Source organism: Caretta caretta, chromosome 3 (genome assembly GCF_965140235.1).
Source record: "Caretta caretta isolate rCarCar2 chromosome 3, rCarCar1.hap1, whole genome shotgun sequence".
NCBI lineage: Eukaryota > Metazoa > Chordata > Testudines > Cheloniidae > Caretta > Caretta caretta.
Window position 1 is genome coordinate 117171636 of NC_134208.1, and position 21447 is coordinate 117193082.

General features: G+C 41.4%; 1 protein-coding gene across 3 annotated transcripts in view; it reads right to left on the reverse strand.

Moving 5' to 3' along the window:
- Nucleotides 1–21447, reverse strand: part of RGS17 (regulator of G protein signaling 17) — a 79349-nt gene that overhangs the window by 25434 nt on the left and 32468 nt on the right. For all 3 annotated transcript variants that reach the window (XM_048844201.2, XM_048844202.2, XM_048844200.2), the window contains exon 2: nucleotides 7537–7680. In XM_048844201.2, the coding sequence (XP_048700158.1) occupies nucleotides 7537–7655 (119 nt within the window). In that variant the 5' untranslated portion in view covers nucleotides 7656–7680. The remainder of the gene's footprint in view (nucleotides 1–7536; nucleotides 7681–21447) is intronic.

Below are 21447 nucleotides of genomic sequence, written 5' to 3' on the forward strand. Positions count from 1 at the left end.
ACTTGGGTAAAACCTCAGCAGAAACCAACTAAAAGTAGAAAGACAGCTAACTTCCGTATATGTGTTCAGATTTATAATGTTTTGAACTACGCAATTTACAAATATTTATACTAACATGACAGAAAGGAGTTGGCTCTGTGACTGCTCTGCTAGGTATTAAGTGGAAACAAGGGACTGTTAAAGAAAGTAGGTATGTAACGAGTATGTGTATTTATTGGCATATAAGGATCCAATACCCTAACTGCCAACTATAGCTAAAAATGATTAGTTAGTATAAGAGCTAGGCATGCAGTTCCCACAGCGTGGAGACAACACCAAAAAACTTAATCTCCTGACAGGGTAAGTTAATCATCCTCAGTCTTTACTTGTTGTAAGTTTTGCATCTCTAGGGCCAGTCGAACAAATGAAGTGGTTTATGTTGGCTAAGCCTTTCATTTCTGGTTCTCCAGGTTTCTTGCTGTGCTACCACCATTCCATAGAGCATTAAGACATTCTAGCTACTGTACATTTGACAACACAGCAAGTTTGCCCACAAAGAATCTTTAACTATCCAAGAAGACAGACTATCCTTGCTGGGGATTCTATACTAAGAAGAATCAAATGAACATTCTGCAAGAGACAGGCATGCACTAGGTTGATGTGTTCTTTTCCTGGAGCCAAGACACGAGATATCACTCTAAGATTGGATGAGCTTTTGAAGTTGATGGGAAAGGATCCATTTGTGATGGTTCTCATCAGCACTAATGACAGTACATCTCGGATGACTTCAGGCAACAGATGACTTCAGGGAAGGGTGCTGAAGAAAAATCATATTCAAACAATCTTCAGGGAGATCCTTCCTGTCCTGTGAGTGAATGAAGACAGAAGGCAGAAGATTCTGGAAGTGAACCACTGGCTAGGTAAGTGGTGTAGGGTGGAGAGTTTTGGTTTTGTGGAACATTGGTTTCCCCTCCTGCTGAGGTGGAGGCCATCCAAACTATACAGTCCCATCTCCCCATAGAAGGTGGACCAATCTCCTTGGGAACAGGCTGGCTAGATAGTCAGGAGGGTGTTAAATTAACAATAAAAGGGGATGGTAAAAGGCAGAAAGGTATGAGCGCTCAATTAGCACAAAAATGAGATTTGAGAACAAAATTAATCAAGGAACCAAAGGATATGAAGAGAATAATTTTTTTAATTATGTTCACACCAGTATTAAGAGCCTGGATAGCAAACGAGAGGAATTGCTCATTTATGAACATAAGTTTGATCTAGGTAGTTTCACCAAAACCTAGAGGGATGAGTCACATGACTGGAATGTTATAGCCATCCATTTTAACCGCTTCAGGAAGGATCAAGTGGGTAAAAGGATCAAGAGGAGGAACGACACTATGTCAAAAGTGGCATCATCTGTTTCCAAGTCATTGCTAACTCAGAAGAAAATGTTCTTGAATGCTTATGGATCAATATCCTAACAGATAAAGCACAAGATAGGGTAGTAATTGGTGTCTGTTACAGACCATCAAATCACGCTAGGGAACAGGATGACCGCCTGCTTGCGCACCTAACTATCAAGCATAGGGGAAAAAAGCTGAGTGATTGGGGAGGTGGGATTTCAATTTGAGTGACATATGGGGATCTCATGCTGCCAGTATTAAAACATCCTTGGAATTTCTGAGTGTTATAGATGACTATTTCCTAACTCAAAAAGCTTTGTAGCCAACATCTGTGATTTCTATATTAGACCTTGTCTTGACAGAGAAAGAGAAATTGATTACAGAACCAAACATTAAGGGTAGTTTAGGTACAAATGATCATAATTTGATCACATTTCTAATGTGCAAAAAGAATAAAGTCCAAACTAATTATATACATTTGGGACTTTAAAATGGCCAATTTCACAAAGCTGAAATTAATTATGAGAGAAATCAACTTAGAGGAAGAATTTAAACCATAAAAAGTGTGTGTGATAATTGTGAATTATTCAAGAACACTTTACTAGATGCCCCAAAAGCTATAATTCCACAATCAAGGAAGAAGGTCATACTGGTTAAAAACACCTAACTGGTTTAGAGGAGAAGCAAATGCAGTGATCAACCAACCAACCAAACAACTCAATTACATATATATGTATATAACAAATGGATGAAAGGGGAAGTTGGTAGTAGTGAATGTAAATCAGAAGCCAGGAATTGTAGAAAATTCATATGGGAATCAAAGAGATACAAGGAGAATTTGATGGTCAGCAGAATTAATGACAATAAGAAGGAGTTTTTTAAGTATATTGTGAACTGAAAGAATCCTAACAATTGTATTGGTCCATTATTAGATGGAAATGGTAGAATTATCAATAATAATACCGAAAAGGCAGAACTGTTCAATAAATATTTATGTTGCGTATTTGCGGGAAAAACAGAAGATGTAGTCATATCATAGGATAAGATTTCCATTCCAATAGTAACTCTGGAGGACATTAAACAGCAGCTACTAATGTTAGACATTTTAAAATAATCACACCTAGGTAACTTGCATCCAAGAATTTTAAAAAGCGTTGGCTGAGGATCTCATTGGACCACTAATGTTGATTTTCACTAAGTCTTGGAACACTGGGGAAATTCCAAAAGACAGGAAAAAAAACGAATGTTGCACCTATATTGTGAAGGGTAAATGGGATACTTGGTAATTATAGGCTTGTCAGTCTGACATCGATCCGGGGCAAGATAATGGAGTGGCTGATATGGGACTCGATTAATAGAGTAAAGGAGGGTAATAGAACTGGTGCCAATCAACATTGTTTTATATGAAGTGGGTCTTGTCAAACTAACTTGGTATTTTTTTAATGATATTACAAGTTCAGTTGATAAAAGTAACCATGGTGATGTAATATACTTAGACTTCTGCAAGGCGTTTGACTGGGTACTGTGCAACATTTTTATTAAAAAATTACAACAAACACCAAATTAACGTGGTGCATGTTAAATAGTTTAAAAATTGGCTAGCTGATAGCTCTCAAAATGCAATTGTAAATGGGAAATCATCATCGAGTGGGTTTACTTCTAGTGGGATCCCACAGGGATCAGTTCTTGGCCCTGCACTATTTAAAATTTTTATCAGTGACCTGGAAGAAAACATAAAATCACCACTGCTAAAGGTTGCAGATGACACAAAAATTGAGAGTGGTAAATATTTCAGAGGACAGGTCACTGATACAGAGCGATCTGGATTGCCTGGTAAGCTCTATGTAAGCAAACTACACATTTGAATATGGCTAACTGTAAATGCATCCATCTAGAGTGAAAGAACATAGACCGTACTTACATGATGGAGGTGAAAGAGTGACTGAAAGAGACTTGGGGGTCACGTTGGACAAATCAGCGGTACATGAGCTCCCAGTGAGACACTGTGGCCAAAAGGGCTAATGCAATCCTTGGATGCTTAAACAGGGGAACTCCAAGTAGAAGCGGAGAGCTTATCTTACCTCTGTTGGGCACTGGTGCTACTGCTGGTGGACTACTGTGTCCATTGCTGGTGTCCACAACTGAAGGATGTTGGTAGGTTAGAGGAGGTTCTGAGAAGAGCCCAGGGAATGCAGGGGGCTTAAATGATTAGAAAAGATACCTTCCAGTGGTAGATTCAAGGAGGTAAGGGGTGACTTGGTTACAGTCTGCAAGTATCTACATGGGGTATAGATGTTTAATGATAGGCTCTTTAATCTAGCAGAGACAGGTATAATACGATCCAATGGCTGGAAGCTGAAGCTAGACAAATTCAGAATGGAAATAAAGCACACATTTTTAACAGTGAGAATAATTAACCACTGGAACTATTTACCAAGGGTTGTGCTGGATTCTCCATCACTGGCAATTTTCAAATCAACATTGGATTTTTTTTTTAAGAGATGCTCAAGTTCAAGAGGAATTATTTTGGGGAAGTTCTATGGCCTGTATTACACAGGAAGCGAAACTAGATGATCCCAGTGGTCCATTCCAGCCTTGCACTCTAGGAATGTGTTTTTACTTGGAGTGAAATGGTTAACGGAAAGGGACAGTTTCTCTCCCACCTCTCCCTGTAACAGCCGGCATTGACAACCCTCACCAATGGTGCTGGAACACTTTTTATAGTGGGGGTGCAGAGAGTCAGCTAACTGTAAAGCAATGGTCCCCAAACTTTTTACCTCATGCCCCCCTTTACCCTGTCTGTGCCCCAGGCCCCCAGAGCTGGGGCCAGGAGTGGGGCCATGGCTCTGGGAGGGGAGGATGCAAATAGGGGCAAGGGGGCTGAGGCTGGGGCCACAGCTGGGGGCAGCATGGGGCCAGTGGCCAGAAGTGGAGCCCCGGGCAGGGGGCCAGCAGCTGGGCGTGGAGCCCTGGGCGGGGCCAGGAGCAGAGCCCTGGGGGTGCTTCAGCACTCCCCGCACCTCTAATTCCTGCCCCTATGACCAGCACCCTTTAAATTGCTAATGCTTACTACCACTAGACTTCCAGTGCTATTGGAAATAGCTTCCAAAATTAACAGGTGCCATTTATTTAAAAAATACATAGTTTAAAAAATGAAAAGGAGTACTTGTGGCACCTTAGAGACTAACCAATTTATTTGAGCATGAGCTTTCGTGAGCTACAGCTCACTTCATCAGATGTATACCGTGGAAACTGCAGCAGACTTTATATACACACAGAGAATATGAAACAATACCTCCTCCCACCCCACTGTCCTGCTGGTAATAGCTTATCTAAAGTGATCAACAGGTGGGCCATTTCCAGCACAAATCCAGGTTTTCTCACCCTCCACCCCCCCACACAAATTCACTCTCCTGCTGGTGCTAGCCCATCCAAAGTGACAACTCTTTACATAATCAAGTCGGGCTATTTCCTGCATAGATCCAGGTTTTCTCACATCCCCCCCACCCCCACACACACACAAACTCACTCTCCTGTTGGTAATAGCTCATCTAAACTGACCACTCTCCAAGTTTAAATCCAAGTTAAACCAGAACAAACATAACTAATCATTCTCAGAAGGTACACGGAATAGCTTTCTGAATAAAGACCTAATGCTGCTAACAAGTTCTCTATTAGGAAAGATATTATTTCCACAAACAAAGGTGTGGGTATTTGACTAAGTTGCTATGTAAACAGAGTCTTAATCCTCATTTGACTTTAACACTGGGTGGAATGAAAGAAAACTGAAATATCACATGACTCGCTAGGATATTTTTAGAACTGTAATGACTTGTCCAGAGCTGTCAGCTAATGAACTAGCACCTTGAACAGATACAGCCTTGTTATTGACAAAAGTGAAAGCATTCATTATAAGCTGCGCAAGCCATGCTCCGAGGTGGGCAAGTATTGTACTTATTTTTTAACAGCAAGGAGATTGAGGCACAGAGAGGGTAAGCGATCTGAATTGTCTAACGTCACACATGTTGCTGGCAAAGCTGGAAATAGCCAACAGCATCAGTACTGGCAGGTTCTATTAGAGCATTGTCACCAGTAATGAACCCAACAACGTCTCCATAAAGCCATCTGGTGAGATTCATAATACTCCAGATATAAGAACTGATGGAACTGGGGAGAGTCTGGGTAGGTTTAAGGCCAGCATAGTCTGTTATGATAATCTAATATGACTTCCTGCATAATATGGCTCCAGAGAATTTCTTGCCTGCAACCATAATCAGCAAGTCAGGTTTCTCATGTAGGCTTTTTTATATATATAAAAGCTATTAGAGACAGTGAGTGGGAGAAAGAAAGTAGCATGCTGGCTCCTTGTAGCCATAAACAAGCTCACAAGACAAATTCCACACCAAAACAAATATTTCATTTTGACTCAAGTTCTAAAAGGACCAAAATTGCCTTTCAGAAATGACTCCCCCTCAACCCCTCCCACACCTTCTTTGGGCTTCAATCACAGATTCAGAAGTTAGAGATGGGAGACCCATTAGGTCATCATTCTGCCCGTGCCGGATTTATTTTCACCATTATATTGTTCAGGTTAGTTTTAAGAATCACAAGCAATGGCATTTCTACTACATCCCTCAAGCTAGCCTGTTAGACTTTACTTTTAAGATGGAAACTAGGCTTACCCAGTTCTTCATGCACAATCAAGTCCACATTCAGAAAAAACGTCAGGATATGATCAGCAATAAACACTTCTACAAAAGCAGTTGAGAGTACACCCAACATTGTAATGCAATGATGGATCATATCTCGATTGACTATGCACAAGCTGTTCAAATGTATGGGAACTGCATACTACCCTGAAGGCTCTCCAAGGGAAACAAAGCTCTAAGGATGTGTGAGGAGAACTGATTATTCAAATATCTATCCCAGTGCAGCCTATAAAGATCCATAAGCAAAGTTGATACTTATGGCCCCGCATACCCTTTACACAGGCCAGAGGAGAGCAGAGGCAGCTCAGTGCTTGTCTTCACATTTAAGAGCCTTCAAGCCTCTCTGTGTTGTATGGAGTGAGCATATAGCAAGAAGCAGGATAGCTTCCTAATAGCATGTCCTCACTCACTCTTTCTTGTTCCCATGGATCCTCTGGTTCTGTGAGAGCTGGAAGTTTGTGCTGTTCTGTTCCTGCTCCTGTGGCAAAGAGGAGGACGTGGCAGGGAAGAGGTTCAGAAGAGGCTGTGCCATTGTGATATTTGGTACCCTCTGATGTGCATTTTTAGATGCAGGAAAAGGAGCAAATGGCTGACTTAAGTGTAAAATCAGAGAGATGTACACAGAATGGCCACTCCAAAAACACTCAGATGATTATATCTTTGCATAGGCCCTGAACAATTCTGAGAGTAGCTTTATGCTACATTAGGACTAGCCATGTGCGTAAAGTTAAGCATGTATATAAATTGGAGCCTTCTATATTACGGCAACAGACACCTTAGACATACAGCGCAGCGAAATGATTAACTGAAGTTATTTCATAGACTTAAGCTTCAAACTCCGCAATCCAAGTGTTCCTTTAAGAATAGCTGAGTAGCAATGACTTTCCCTGCTAAAATAGTGCTTTTTGCTAGTTGAAAGATCACAGTGGAAATCCATTTTTTTAATGTTCTCAGACTAGAGAATTTAGTTAACAATTTATTAATTGAACAACTAAATTGCTGCAGCTCTATATAGTTCTCATTTCTGCCCATTTACCGCCCAATGAATGCAAAGACAAAGTGTTCTGAAACATTTCTTATAGTTTAGAGGGAACAATTTAAATACTAAAAAATACAAACTGAAACAAGAGTGTCTTAAATGTAAAATTAAGACATTTTCAAGATCATCTGCCCACCTGAGTTTTACACCTGCTACTTCCTCATTTTATGATAGTAACTTTGGAGAGGGGGCAAAATCAAAGTCGTATTTTCAATGCCCACTCCCTCATCTGTAACACAAGCGGTCCAGAAAGAGCAGAGAACTATTTAATAAAATTCTTGTGTCGAAAAATAAAGTCTGACTTTCAGCAGTGCGACTCTCAGAGAATTCCATACATTCCCAGCAACTGGCAGTTTTCACTCTCTTTGTTTACCTGTGTTGGATATGAGACCAAGTACACTACGGGACATACCATGAGCAGCTGCAACAACAGCACCAGCAAAAGCAACATGTGTTGTTGGGCCTTTGGTTTCCAGGTGCTTGAGACACGGCAGATGTTCCTTCATTTTGTGACTGCTGCCTTTTTCTCATTTCAGCTACTTCAGTACCCAAGCGGCTACAAGAACACAGACATAAGAGATTTATAGAATTACTACAGACAAACATGAAGTACAATCACATTTTCTACATTAATTGTATTAAGTCTCTCAAAAACTTTTGGCAATGAAGACAAATACCCATCATCTGTGCTGCCTAAGTAGTACAATACAAACATTTTGCTAAACCACTATATTCCAGGGACATGCTTATGCTGCAGTACTTTAGGGTTGCACCTGTTCTTGTCACTTTGAGTAGAATAAGAGGCTGCTTGTTAGCCTTACAATCACTAGCACGCACCTCACCAATTGTATAGCACTTTGTTAGCCCTTAAAATATCAACAATGATATGACTATTCAACTGGTTTTTGTGTTTTTTCCATCGCTCTAAAATTATTGCAAGATGGTAATTCACTTAAACCATGAGCCTGGCTTTGATCTTTGTTATTCCAGTGTAAGCTAGAATTAAACTGCCCTGAAGTCTGAACTGGAACATTACAACTAATGCGCTGCGTCAGTCAGGGCCAATACCTATTATTTACCATTAATTAGTCCAGATTAGCATTACCGTGGGTTTGGCTACTGGAGTTATCTGTGCATCCAAGGAAAAGTAAACATTTCAAAATCTTTCCCAGTGTTAGGCTTTTTGGCTAGGCAAGTTTTTCCTTCCCTCATCACCAGTACTTCCCAGATTTTCTTAAACCAAGCTATTTTTTCCTTCCAGTGGTTTGTACTTATTCCAGACGGAATTAATATTTCATGTATTAGCTGAACTTTTCAAACGAGGAGAATAAGAGTAAAGGGATTTTAGATTTTATTAAGGGATTTTTTTCCACTGGTGCACACAATATGACTCAGCTTGCATACACCAAAACAGCAGCAGTGAAAGTTAAATCTTAAATGGCTTCTTTCTAAAATCACTGAAGTATTTTCAGCACTACATTTCGTAACAGTAGCTAAGGGAGTCTGTGGTTATACAGCCACACTTTCCCACCTGTCATGTGACAGGGGTATTAATTACATCGAGTCAGGTTGAGAGACTGGGACTTGGAACCATTTCAGTTTTTTGCCAGAATCGATGTGCTTACAGACTCTTGTACCTTTCTTAAGTGAGTTACTCACAAGCTCCATCCCCTCTCCCAATCCCCCCCCCCCCCCAAGCGCACAATTGTCTACACCAGCAGTTTTAAACCAGAGGTCTGGGGCTCCCTGAGGGGGCTACAAGCAGATGTCAGGGGGTCCGCCAAGCAGGACTGGCAGTAGACTCACTGGGACCCAGGGCAGAAAGCCGAAGCCCTGCCGTGCAGGGCTTAAGTCCAGGACTCTAAGTCCACCAACTGCAGCTGAAGCCGAAGCCTGAGCAGTTTAGCTTAGCTTCACGGGGGCCCCCATGGCATGGGGTCACAGGCAATTGCCCTGCTTCCTACCCCCTAACTCCGGCCCTGGCTTTTATACACAGAAAAACAGTTATTGAGGCACAGGTGGGCTGTGGAGTTTTTATCGCATGTTTGGGGGGCTCAAAAAGAAAAAGGTTGAGAACCCCTGGCCTACACTATTATTTAATACAAGTGATTTGGACTAATACAAGGCTTGTGTTTTGCAGGGGGTCGAGAGCATGGTAGATTGACCACACTTGTGTCTTTATAGTTCCAATATAATGTGCAGGGATCTTGGTGGCACAGAGGGTTAGGGCACTATTTGCCCTCTGCAACCCCATCAAGTTCATTTTTGGTCACAGTTGATACAAGTTTGGAACCTCAACCTCATTTTACAGTATGTTTATCTGAAAATACAAAACATTGCTTTAATTTGACGTGATTGGCTGTCTGCTCTATCGATGTTCAAGACTAGAATAGCAGAGGGTGTTGCTCCCACTGACTGAGGTGAAGTTTGCAGAGCTTACACAGCACCTGGCTCAAGTCAATGCTATCAGTCCTACACTTCTGTGAGCATGACATTCCCTCAGTTCCTATCAGGGAAAGTCTACAAGCAGTCAGCAAATCCCAAGGGTGGTGGTGCAAGCCAGACATTCATTTACTGAGCACAGTGGTGCAGGGGTGAACAGGAGTCAAGCTTTTCGTCTTTGCTTGCTTTGGCTGTTAACTACTGTATTTGCAAATATTAGACCTGATCCTATTGTCTTCTCTGACAAAACTCCCATTGATTCATTAAGTGTTTAGGCTGTAGGAGAGGGATTATCAAACTCATTCTTTGGATATATTCAGTGATTGAGCTATGGAATGTAAACAGTGACTTAGTCATATGATGGGGATGCCTTTTGTCTGATCCAGGTTATGAAAATGAAGTTTAGAATTCTAAACTCAGATCAATCTAGTGATATGATGGTTTGACTGGAACCAAATGTAAGGGAATGACAATGGAGATCCAAAATTATGCGACCTGATTTTGAACAGAGATTCTGTGATAGTGATGCAAGCTGGAATTACAAATTTTGAGTTTGCATTTTAGCTTTTGAAAGGTCTCACTCTTCCTGAGATCCCAGAGTGAAATTAGCTCTGTGCTGGGCATGAACACTGTGGATAAGGGGCAAAAGTCCATCTCCCCAACAGAAGCAGCATCTCTTCCGAGCACTACAAAGGAGATTAGATAGACTCTCCTATACCAGGCAGCACACCGTGGGCCCAATTCCCTTCTCACTGTTTTACATCTGGATATTTCCATTTGCTTCAATTTTATGACTTCCAATTTGTGAGATCAGAATCTGGCTCCATTTTACACAAGAGGTTCAGTTCACTTTCTAGGGGTTATCTAGGTACTCTGGCCCTCATCACCATAGCATCTGAGCGTCTCATAATAATCAATGGATTTTATCCTCACAGTGCCCCTGTTAGGTAGGAAAGAACTATCCCCATTTTACAGATGCAAAAGTGTGGTACAGGGTAGATTAAGTAACTGAGCAACATGTACATAAATTTTTAAAGCAGCAAAGCAAGAGAAATGTATGTATCTTTTGTGTGCAGTGAGACCCATATTAGTTTAAGATGAAATGAACAAACCCTGTAAAACTTAGTGCCGTCAACTCCATACAACTGACAATGAGCCTGACTCCAAGTCTCCTACTGACATATTTAGGACATAATTACCAAAAACTTCACTGTAATTAGCACAGAAATCCTCTAGCACTCAGAGCAATATCTTGGGAAAATCCCTCCCTCAAAACGAAGGGAATATATTAAATAACATTTGCTTCATTACACACCTTACAACTGAGAAAGCATAATGGATATTGACTGAGGAGTTCAAACCCCAAATGGTTCATGCTAGAGGATGAAGAGAAGATCCTTCACAACCCCTTTCACATTCCTGTCCCCCACCATCTCACATGGGGTTTTCACTTAAGTTCTTAAATCTCTTTCCCAGAAATCCCCAAGATACAGCATTCTTCACTCTCCTGCCTTTTGGACATTGCACCAGACCCAGGCCACATCAACTCAGTTGCTCTCTTGGCTCCTCTCCTCCGATGCATCAAGATCAAGCTTCTTGTCCGTGCTTCAAAGCCACACAGAACAGCCCCTCCTCGTATCTGAGCTGTTTTTTTTTACATTGTCTCATTCCCCATCAATTGTTTTGATACCCCATTTACCTGCATCTCCTATAAGTGTCCCTGCACTTTCTTCCACACTTTCCCTTACATTGGAAAGTCCTTCCTGATTTGCAAACTTCCCCCCCTTCCCCAACCCTCACACCTCATTTAAGTCTGTCCTCCATCACCCTACGGCTGCAACATCTACAAGAAGTTAACCAAGACATCCATTTAGTCAAATAAAATCCACCCTCTTTATTCCATCATGCAGTGAAATAGTCCTTGTTTGAGGCAGTGTTTGAGGGAGGTTTAGGTTGGACAGAGGAAAAACTTCCTAACTGTCAGGGTGGTTAAGCACTGGAAAAAATTGCCTAGGGATGCTGTAGAATCTCCATCATTGAAGGTTTTTAAGAACAGGTTAGACAAACACCTGTCAGGAATGGTCTAGATAATACTCAGTCCTGCCATGAGTGTAGGGGACTGGACTTGATGACCTCTCGAGGTCCCTTCCAGTCCTATGATTCTATAATTTTAGTGATGTTGCCCCAACCTTCCCTACCCCATTGTGTCTTGTTTCTCTCTCATTATTGTCTAATTTACCAGAGCTCCTAAGGGCATAGATCACGGATGGAACCCCTGCTCCAGCCCCTTTACGCCTCATAAAAGGTCTAGAGAAGTATAAAGGGGCCCTGAGAGCCCTGGGGCCAGCTTGGGAAGGATTTCCCCTAACTCAGGTACTGCAGAAAACAGCTGTACAGCTGTCTCCCAAGGACCACCTTACAACTCTGGAACATGAGGCATGTAGGGGGCAGCAGGGTCATTCTGGAGCAGGGCACCAGCAAACTACACGGCAGAGATTCTGGGCTGTGCAGTGGGCTTTGGGCAGTCCCAGGGAGTTTGCCATATCTTAGATATTTCTGGTGGTCATGGGGTATCTACACTATATTGGGGGCCTCTTCAGCCCCTGGAGCAGCCCAGGATTAGGAGGGCACAAAGATATTTTAAAGTCACCTATCCCCATTCTGCCCTAGGCTGAGAATTCTGTGCTGCAGCTCTCAGAAGTGCAGCAGACACTCTCCTCTCCAATGTCTATTTTGGAGAGGCCCTTATGACATGTGGAGGAGCTGACAACCAAGTCACTTTTCTGTGGAATAGGCAGTGAATGATCCTTCTTTTGTGGTAAATTATGAGCAAAACATTGCAGCTTTCAGGATAGGATTGCCACAGAGTCAGTCTAAGTAACATGCCTTTTTCAAGATGCTGAGGGGGAAAAAAAGAATGAGACAGGTAGCAAATTAGGGATGTTCAAAGGATGTTGAGAGTGCTCAGATCTTTGCAGAGTCACATCCTTAGCCCTGAAAAATATTTTCTTTGAATGATCTGACACACCAGCTCTTCTCCACTGCTCTGCTTCCTTTAACTTTACCAATAAAGGACCAAATCTTCAGCTGATTAAGTTAACATAGCTCCACTGACTTCAGAGCAATGCCAGTTAGTACCAGCCAAGGATGTGGTTCTATACATTTCTTATAGCCACACTTCAGATTATTATTTTGGCCTATTTCATATTCTTTAGATACCACTCTTGCTAATCTGTGTGTATTTCATAACATTAGGGATGTTGTAGTTCTCCCCAAACCCAAGCATTAAGATGCATATAAAGATAAAAAGTGTGCATAGTTACGACACCCAGCCAACATTAACGCCCTACCCTATAGTGACGGCATGCAATACCCATACAATGAATGAGGCATTTTAGGGTTTGTGGTCTCAAAATAAAGTCAAGTCTTAAAGAAAAAACATTTAGATTTTCCACATGTCCACCTCCCTCTTCATGACATCACCACAGGGCAGAATTATTTTATAATGCTTCATTTGGAGATAATTACAAAATTCCAATAGTATTTTGTTACTGATATGTATTCAACTTTAACTCTATTACAACGGTTTGCCTGGGATATTTTTAAAGTGACATACAAATGATGACTAACTACTCAAAAAACCCAACAGAGAACGCCAGCATGCAATATTTCTATTTATTTGCTATCTAGCATCAGTCTTAAAATAGTGTTTTATTTAAAGGTGGACCCACTGGTGTATCAGAGCAGTGCAAACCTGCCAGAGTGCACCAGCCTGTTAAGCTGATTTACAGCAGCTTGCGCTGCTCTTGTGATGCAAAGCAGAACAGATCTGGCCCTTCCTTTACAATGTAGTCATGTTTTTAGGGGGCTGTGTTAGTGAGACCAGTGCTAAGTGAAGGCAGGCAGGAAGAATACAGTCCTAGTGTCTGTCCCTGCACTCCTGCCTCCTTTCCACTAGCAGTGCTGCCTCAATGCACAGTGGAGCCAAGGCCGCATGCCATGGGGAACCTTTCAAGCACTGATGCCCAAGCTAGCATGCAGCTACAGAATTTTTAAAGAGCAGTGACAGTTGGCTCAAGTAATCTACCATCGAGAACTTTAGACTTGTGTCCAGTCTCCCTCACACCAACGCATTACAACCAATAGACTTTGCAAGTTAGTTGTAGAGGAAGCGTTGTTGGTTGAATTACCTTCTATGTCACAATGGCCTCACTTGAGTTATCTCGGCCTAGAAGTTAGAAGCAATTAACTTAGTTTAACTGCCACTTAGTTTCTTAAAATATCAATTATGCATAAGATTTAAATGCATTGCAATTACATAGAAAGTGTTTGCATTATGCCCTAGTTAAGATCATTTGGGAAGAAGAGACTGACAGATGCCAAGTTTCTTAAAGGACCTCTTTAAATTGCAACTCAAACTGATTAACACATTTACTTGTAAGTTCTCCAGAAATTCATTCTGCACTCCATAAGTTCTGTACATTTGAGGATACACTATTTTGTACTAACCCCCTCACTCACAAACCAAGAGGTTGAATCCCTGCTTTAAGTGCAAAATTAACTGCTTGAGCTACGGAGTTACAAGCTGCAACTACATAATATACAGTGTTAATGTAACATACCTGTCAGCGTGTTAACATAGAACAGGAGAGATCAGTCCAGAAGATGTGTATGTGATAGCTCTTGAGCTAGAGAGACAGGCTTTCTAGCTAAGTCCTGGAGACTAATGCTTTATACTTTGAAGGCCTCTCAGTGTTTGCAAAGATGACAGCCATCATATTATGAAGCCATGATTTTCTTTAGTTTTCAGCGGGGTCATGTAAATACCTCATCCTGCCTCAAATACTTGTACTCCCCCAAATTACCTCTTCTCCATTATGAATGACAGGTCTAAACCTCCTCTGGGTCCATCCCTTTTACAGTTCTATGTTGTAAAATACTTGCTTGTCTCCGAGAGCAGACTACTGCTCCGCCGACTAACTTTTCTTCTGAAGGTGGAGCTCTCAAGTAGCTTCATAATAAGTCTTATTGCCTCCCCATGACGATAAGTTTTGACTGCAGCTGCTCTTGCTGCACCTAACCCTTGCCCAAATGAACTCCAAGACATGTGAGTTTTCCGCACATAGAGCATCTTTCTTATGTCAGACACTTCTATTCTGGATATGTTTGGCCCTTCATCCTGGCTTTTTTAAAACTGGTTGGAACATGGTCATACAACAATCTGAGGTCACACAGAAACTCCCTGGCAGTAATTCATTTCAGCGTTAGATATTCTCAAAAGCAGAGTATTTTTGCTTTCATGCATCACATTGCATCAGTTTTCACTGGCAGTCATACCGTTTGTAGAGCCGGCTCCTACATCGGTCTAGAATGCCTGATCTTTGGCCCCTATTTTAAATTTATCCTAGCTGCTCTGGTACACAAGCCCTGCAAACTCTTGCATTTAAAAGTCTACTCTTCATAGATTTTTGCCTGTTTCCTCTGTTATAGGAGCAAGCATTTTTCAATTTGTGAATCACTGAATATAATAAGTGGAATTGTAGGGAGAGGAAGAATTGCTCTCAGAGAGTTATAATTTGGTCACATCCTAAGCAAGTCAATCTTTTGAAAAAACAAAAACAAAACTGTTTTCCCTAAATGCGAGCCACATGAAGTAGGCATATGCAGCCTCTTTTCAGAACTGGACCCCTTGTGTCCAGGAGCGAAGACAAAGCCTCCTAGGATATTAAGAAATTATATAGAAGCTGTTCAAATATTTAATATTTTATTGGACTATCTGGGAATGCTAACTCAGCCCTACCAAAACCAGCTTGTGTAATTTGTTTGGACACTGTAGAGACCTTGCTCTGTGTACAACAATCCCTTTTTATGAATCTGCCAGACAGAGTTCATGGTTGAGAAGGTTGACTGAGATGTCTTGTTAGCATTTTATAGTGAATTGAGTATCCTTACGACGCCCCACTTAAGTCTCTACATTACAGTGCAGCTATGGATTAATACTTCTAAACCAGACAATATTACCCAGCTACTGAAGATTAAGCCTGACAGTAATGCCTTATTTAAAAGTTTGAGATGGGTACATGCACAGTTTTTTGCTTCAGTGTTTAAAAGGAAGCTTAAAACATTAAACAAGCCGTGCTAAAATTATGAGAAGCACTCTGCAGCCTTCAGGAGCATTTTATAAGTGCAGGATGTAAAACTCACCTGGAAGCCTTCCATATTTCCGAAGCATATTTTATATTTGTATGTGTGGCACGGCATCGGAGATTCCCATTTGGTGCTTCACTTATCTATCCTGTTTCTCTGGCTAGTATGAGTGAAGCTGACTTTGCCAAGTGAAGCCGTTGGTTGCAACTGGTGAAAAAGTTATTTTCCCTCCAGAGAGGGCTTGCAGATCCTGACATAAACATCTTTGGTCAAGTGTATAATGTACTCCACTGAGAGCTTACTCACGGGAGCCTTGAATGACACAGAAAGCAAGCAGCTTCACTGAAGCCACCACTGTTGTAGCTGCTACATAAGCATTAGATTCTCAGTGCACTAAAAAAGCCAGATCTCATTTCACAGTTCTACTTAGTTTACTGCTTTGTGACCTGCATGCATCCTGTACAATTTAATCAGAAATTTTACAATTAGAATAAGTAGGTCAGTCAAAGAATTTTGACTAGAGTAAGGAAAGCAAGATATTTGCTCAAGATAATTTTTTTTAAAAACACTGATGCACGATCTCTGCAGCATAGAGAGCCATTTTGGTAAGCTACCAGAAGTAACAGCAAATTTGTGTAGATATAGAATTTTAATCAGATAACTACACACATCTTTCATTTAGAGAGGTTTAAGTACACTATACAACAGTAAACAGACTGCAAAATCAAAGCATGCTTTGGGAAGGAATATCAATGGGACAACAAACTCTCAAACCAATTGAGGGGGCCATACTTTTTATGCAATGAGAGTTAAAGTCTCAGGTGCTAGGCATTTGATTTGTTCAGAGTAACATTAGAAGATGTCAATCCACAAATATAAGCACTTCTAGAAACGGTTCAATGAACAGCGTCCCACAAATTTTCCTCCAGGGCAGATTGGAAGAGGCCCTGGGGGCTTTTCGCCTTCCTCTGTAGCATAGGGCACGGGTCACTTGCTGGAGGATTCTCTGCGCCTTGAAGTCTTTACACCATGATCTGAGGACTTCAATAGCTCAGACATAGGTGAGAGGTTTATCACAGGAGTGGGTGGGTGAGATTCTGTGGCCTGCGTTGTGCAGGAGGTCAGACTAGATGATCATAATGGTCCCTTCTGACCTTAATATCTATGAATCTATGAAAAAAAAAAAGATTTTGTCTCTAGTTATGGATTGTAGTTATCAGAGTTCTCAGCTCTAATGTAAGTATTTATTTCCTCTTCTGTTTCTTGGTTTCAGGCAAAAAACAAAACAAAAAACAAAACAAAAACAGTATCTACAGTCTCATTCTATCTGGAGTCACAGTATTGAAACACTTATCAGCTGTTCCAGTGTTTCCGGCATTATTTCTGGCAACAGCATCTCACTCACTTCTCATTCCCTCAAATGAGGTAGTAAAAAAGCTTTACCCTTATTTTTCATCTTTATCCCTAATGGTCAGCTTTGTATGCAGACTCAGTTCTTGCTTCTATAATTATTGAAGGGATTTGTCTGGAAACCCAGTATTCGTTGTGGCCTGAGTTCTTCCATGCTCTGCTTCTAGTTGCTGCTTTGTTTACCTGTTAATTATGCTTCCTGGCCATGGGTCTTGCTAGACTGATCGCTGCCACCATGTTTCATGTGCTGCATGATGGATAACATGGAAGGACTCCATCCTTCTAAAACTAAATTGGCTCTTTATTAAGAGAATTATTTAAAGCAGCATTGCAACTGTAGCTAGCATTCAAACCATGTGCATGCAGACCGACTAACTAATGCCTCCCTCATACTCGTCACTCCTGCAACCTGTGCACCTCCTAAACTCCATGCAGGTTGCTACAGGCTGTGGGCACAGACAAGGGTTATGCAATCAGAGACACTGATGAAAGGTCAGATATCGGAGTTAGTCAGAACCATGACAGCAGTACAGGTTTGAGGTGAGTTCTCTCCTCACTTTTCCTGTTAAGGAGCAAACACCAAGCCGCAAAGAAAGCAAAGGCATAGAAATCAAATAGTGACATCATCAAGAAAATGAAAGGGCAGCAGACATCAAAGGATGAGGATAAAGAAGATATCCTTAGATTTAGCTAGCAGAAGGTAATCACTCACCTTTGTCAGGGAATTAACAATGGACAAGGTACAGACAGCAAGTGGGGCTGGTTGATAATTTGGAAGTTTCTGCGTTTGTTATGGTACAATCCCTGCCCCACCTTCCCAAATAAACACTTTCTAAAAAAAGAAAAAAGGTTTGTTTTGGTCAAAAGTGTGGCTGGAGAAAACAACCAGCTTTCATGACAAGTCAAAGCAGAGCAAGTAAACCTCATGCTCCTGGCCTATGGAGGCAAAGGATGATGAATAAATACTGTTTAGAAAGGTAGAGTTGAAAACCATGGGAAGTCACTAAGTATTTAAAGCATACCCAGACCTTCTTCAGAAATGCTCAGCTGGGTGAGAAAAAGGAAGAGTAGAAAGTATGAATACAGGGGAAAGCCGACACTGGCAGAATTGGAGAGGTAAATTTTCACACGGGTATAAATTAGGAAGAAGTCAGTTTGCCTCCTCCTCCTGATTTCTCTTCAATTCTTTCAATATAGGCGCTGCTTTAAGAACACTCTTCATTTATTAGTCAAATGTTGGGGAAGGGGTTGCAAATATTTGGCTTACTCCTACAGGAATTTGTTGGAGACTTAGGGTAAAGTTTTTTCAAAAGTGCTTAAGTGACTTTTGAAAATCTAGGAGTTTAAGTGTTACAAACCCTGGGTGAGGTCCCTGGTAAACACTTACCAGGGTGAACTACTGGATCCAACCTTCATGTCCCACATGCTTTTGGCTTGTTGGGGCCAGGCAGAGTTTAGGTACTATTTCTTTGGCCCTGGGCACCTAGACTCTCACTTCAGGTGCAGATTCTGTGTCTGACACTGCTCTTGGTTCTGGGGACCCTGTGGTCCACTTTTGTAGGCCCTGAAACCAGAGCTGGATTTCCCAAGCCTCCCTGGTCACTACTACACATTCCCAGAGTTCCACCAAATCTGTGGATTTACTGTTTCCCTCTTCAGGGATTATGACAGTGAAAAAAAGTAACACAGGCTCGACAAGGAATTTCTAAACACAAAGCGATGTAGCAGCACAAGAGATCTACAGATCTATGGGAAAAACAAAACTTGCATGCAAATCCCTGCCTCTCTTTCCTCACCACTCCAAATGCCCTTTGGGGTTTGGTCAGTGTCTGTTCAGGGAGTCCAGGATTCCTCTTCTTCTCAGCCTTGTTTGCTTCTGGTCCTGGCCTGCTCCCCTGGCTTGAGTGAGTCCTTTTTATGAAGTTGCAATTCCCTTTGTCAGATCACCTTGGTGACTTCAAGTCCCTGGCCAGGTAATCTGTTGCTTGGAACCCTTTCTTCCCGGTGAGTTGGTAAACTCCTAGGCATTGTCCTACTAGTGCAAGATTATTTAATTGTTGATGGTCCTTAACTGTCCTGTTTAGGGGCAGACACCCATGTGCCACTCCCTGTGCCCTTAACGTGAGGGATGATGCAAGGATACAGGCATAATCAAACTGGATTTCATAATTTAACGTGGCCAGATTGAGATTTAGTGAGAGATTTTGGCACTGGAAAAAATCAGAGGGACTTGGAGACTAGGAATAGCATTTTTCAAAAGGGCCTAAAACTAGTCATAAAATGAAAGAAGAAGACGAAGAAAAAAACCCATAGTAGCTGTCATTATACCCTGCCCCACACCATTTTTCATCACATTTTTGCAAAAAATTTGAGATTTCCAACCAGAACTAAATGAAAAATTCTTAGCTGGCAGATCAAGTATTTACTCATTTCTTTGCTTCTCACCAATAACTAAGACCAAAACATATCTTCTCAGAGAAAGCAATAGATGTCTTACTATGGAAAGCTTTGAAAATGGTCATATTTGATAACTTCCCAAGCATTTAGGGTTACTCATACAGCATTTTGTTTGCATTTTAAAAGACATGTTCAGGTAGAAAATCAAATCTCTTCTTTTAGGGAACACATTTTTTAAAAAAATACAGAATAAGCACAATTATCCGTATGAGAGAATGATATTCATGGAGCCAAGTTTGGTCCCTACTTCCTTTTAAGGCACCATATTCAACACACTGTTTGTTGCTCAGGTAGAATTGAGGGCAGGATTGGTAGTGATGTTTTTGAAAAAGGATTTTGAGAAATTTGATATCTAGAGAGTGAAAATATCTAAGGCAGGAATATTTTGAAGACCATTTATAAGAGAATTATAAACAGACATTTTTATGTAACATCTCACTTTTGATGAAGTTTAACAGAGAGAACTTGAAGCTACTTTTCAGTGATACCAGTTGTGATATATCAGAATCCATTTCTATATATTGTACCAGTATTAAATAGTTTAATGTTCAGAGGCAAAGAAGGAAGAACATGCTCTCAAAACTTGAAACATAGTCTTTCAAAATCCTTTGGGTACATTTAAATTTGAGTGTGACAATGTTTGCTTAGTCAGATCTGTATGTTTCCCAGTTCTCTAATCTTATCCTAAGCATTGTAAATTGTGCTAATCCCTTAGCTGTATTAACATGCAGCAAACCATTAAGTAGTTCTTCCATTCAACTATGCAATGGAATACTGTGAACACATTTAATTTTGATAAACAGGTCCCTAGTGATCAGCAGATGAAACCTCTTAGAACGTGGTCTTTATAGATTACTGAACAAAGCTTGACATGCATATCTGCCACAGATCTTCCTACAAATTGTGTTCCTGGGCAATTGCTGCTTGTTTGATATCCTTATTTACTGCTGCATAGACTATGAGCTTCCTGAGGGAAGTTCATCAGCGCCCTGTCATCTAAACTACTTTACCTAAACTACTTTAAAGTAGAAGAAGAGTTACATACAGCAGCAGTTCTCAACCAGGGGTCTGGGGCCCCCTGTGGGGGCCGCGAGCAGGTTTTTGGCGGTCCACCAAGCAGGGCCAGAGTTACACTCACTGGAGAAAGCTGAAGCCCCACTGTTCAGAGCTGAAGCCTGGGGCCCTACGCCCTACCACCTGGGGCTGAAGTTGAAGCCTGAGCAACTTACCTTCGCGGGGTCCGCTGTGGCATGGGGTCCCAGGCAATTGTCCTATTTGCTACCCCCTAATGCCAGCCCTGGCTTTGATATGCAGAAAACCAGTTGTGGTGGCACAGGTGGGCCGTGGAGTTTTTATAGCATGTTGTGGGGGCCTCAGAAAGAAAAATGTTGAGAACCCCTGGCATACAGAACTATTTCCTTGAGCCAATGAAACATGGATGTTTACGTGCTGAATTTTAGAAGAGTAAGTTAAAGAATAAGAAGAGGACCATATAATATACATAACTGAGACACCTATACAAGAGCTTTAGATATCCTGACAATTTAATGTTTTAACATTAGCATTACAAAAATACGAAAATAGGAACACAACTCAGTTTGGTGAGCCAGCCACCAACCAATGCCTTACCAACCCCTCCCCTGCCCTGCCCCCACTCCCCAAACAAAAAAACCCCTGCCATTAAAAAGTTTAATGACAGCATGGATATACAATTTGGACCAGATGCAGACACCTCCCTGGTGGAGGAGTCTCTGCTGGCAATGTAGCTAATGAGTCTGGTGGAGAAGATGCATGTATAAGGACGAAGTTCTGCTCAGTTATAACCAAGTAACTCCATAGTCAGTTGTGACACTCTTGATTTACACCG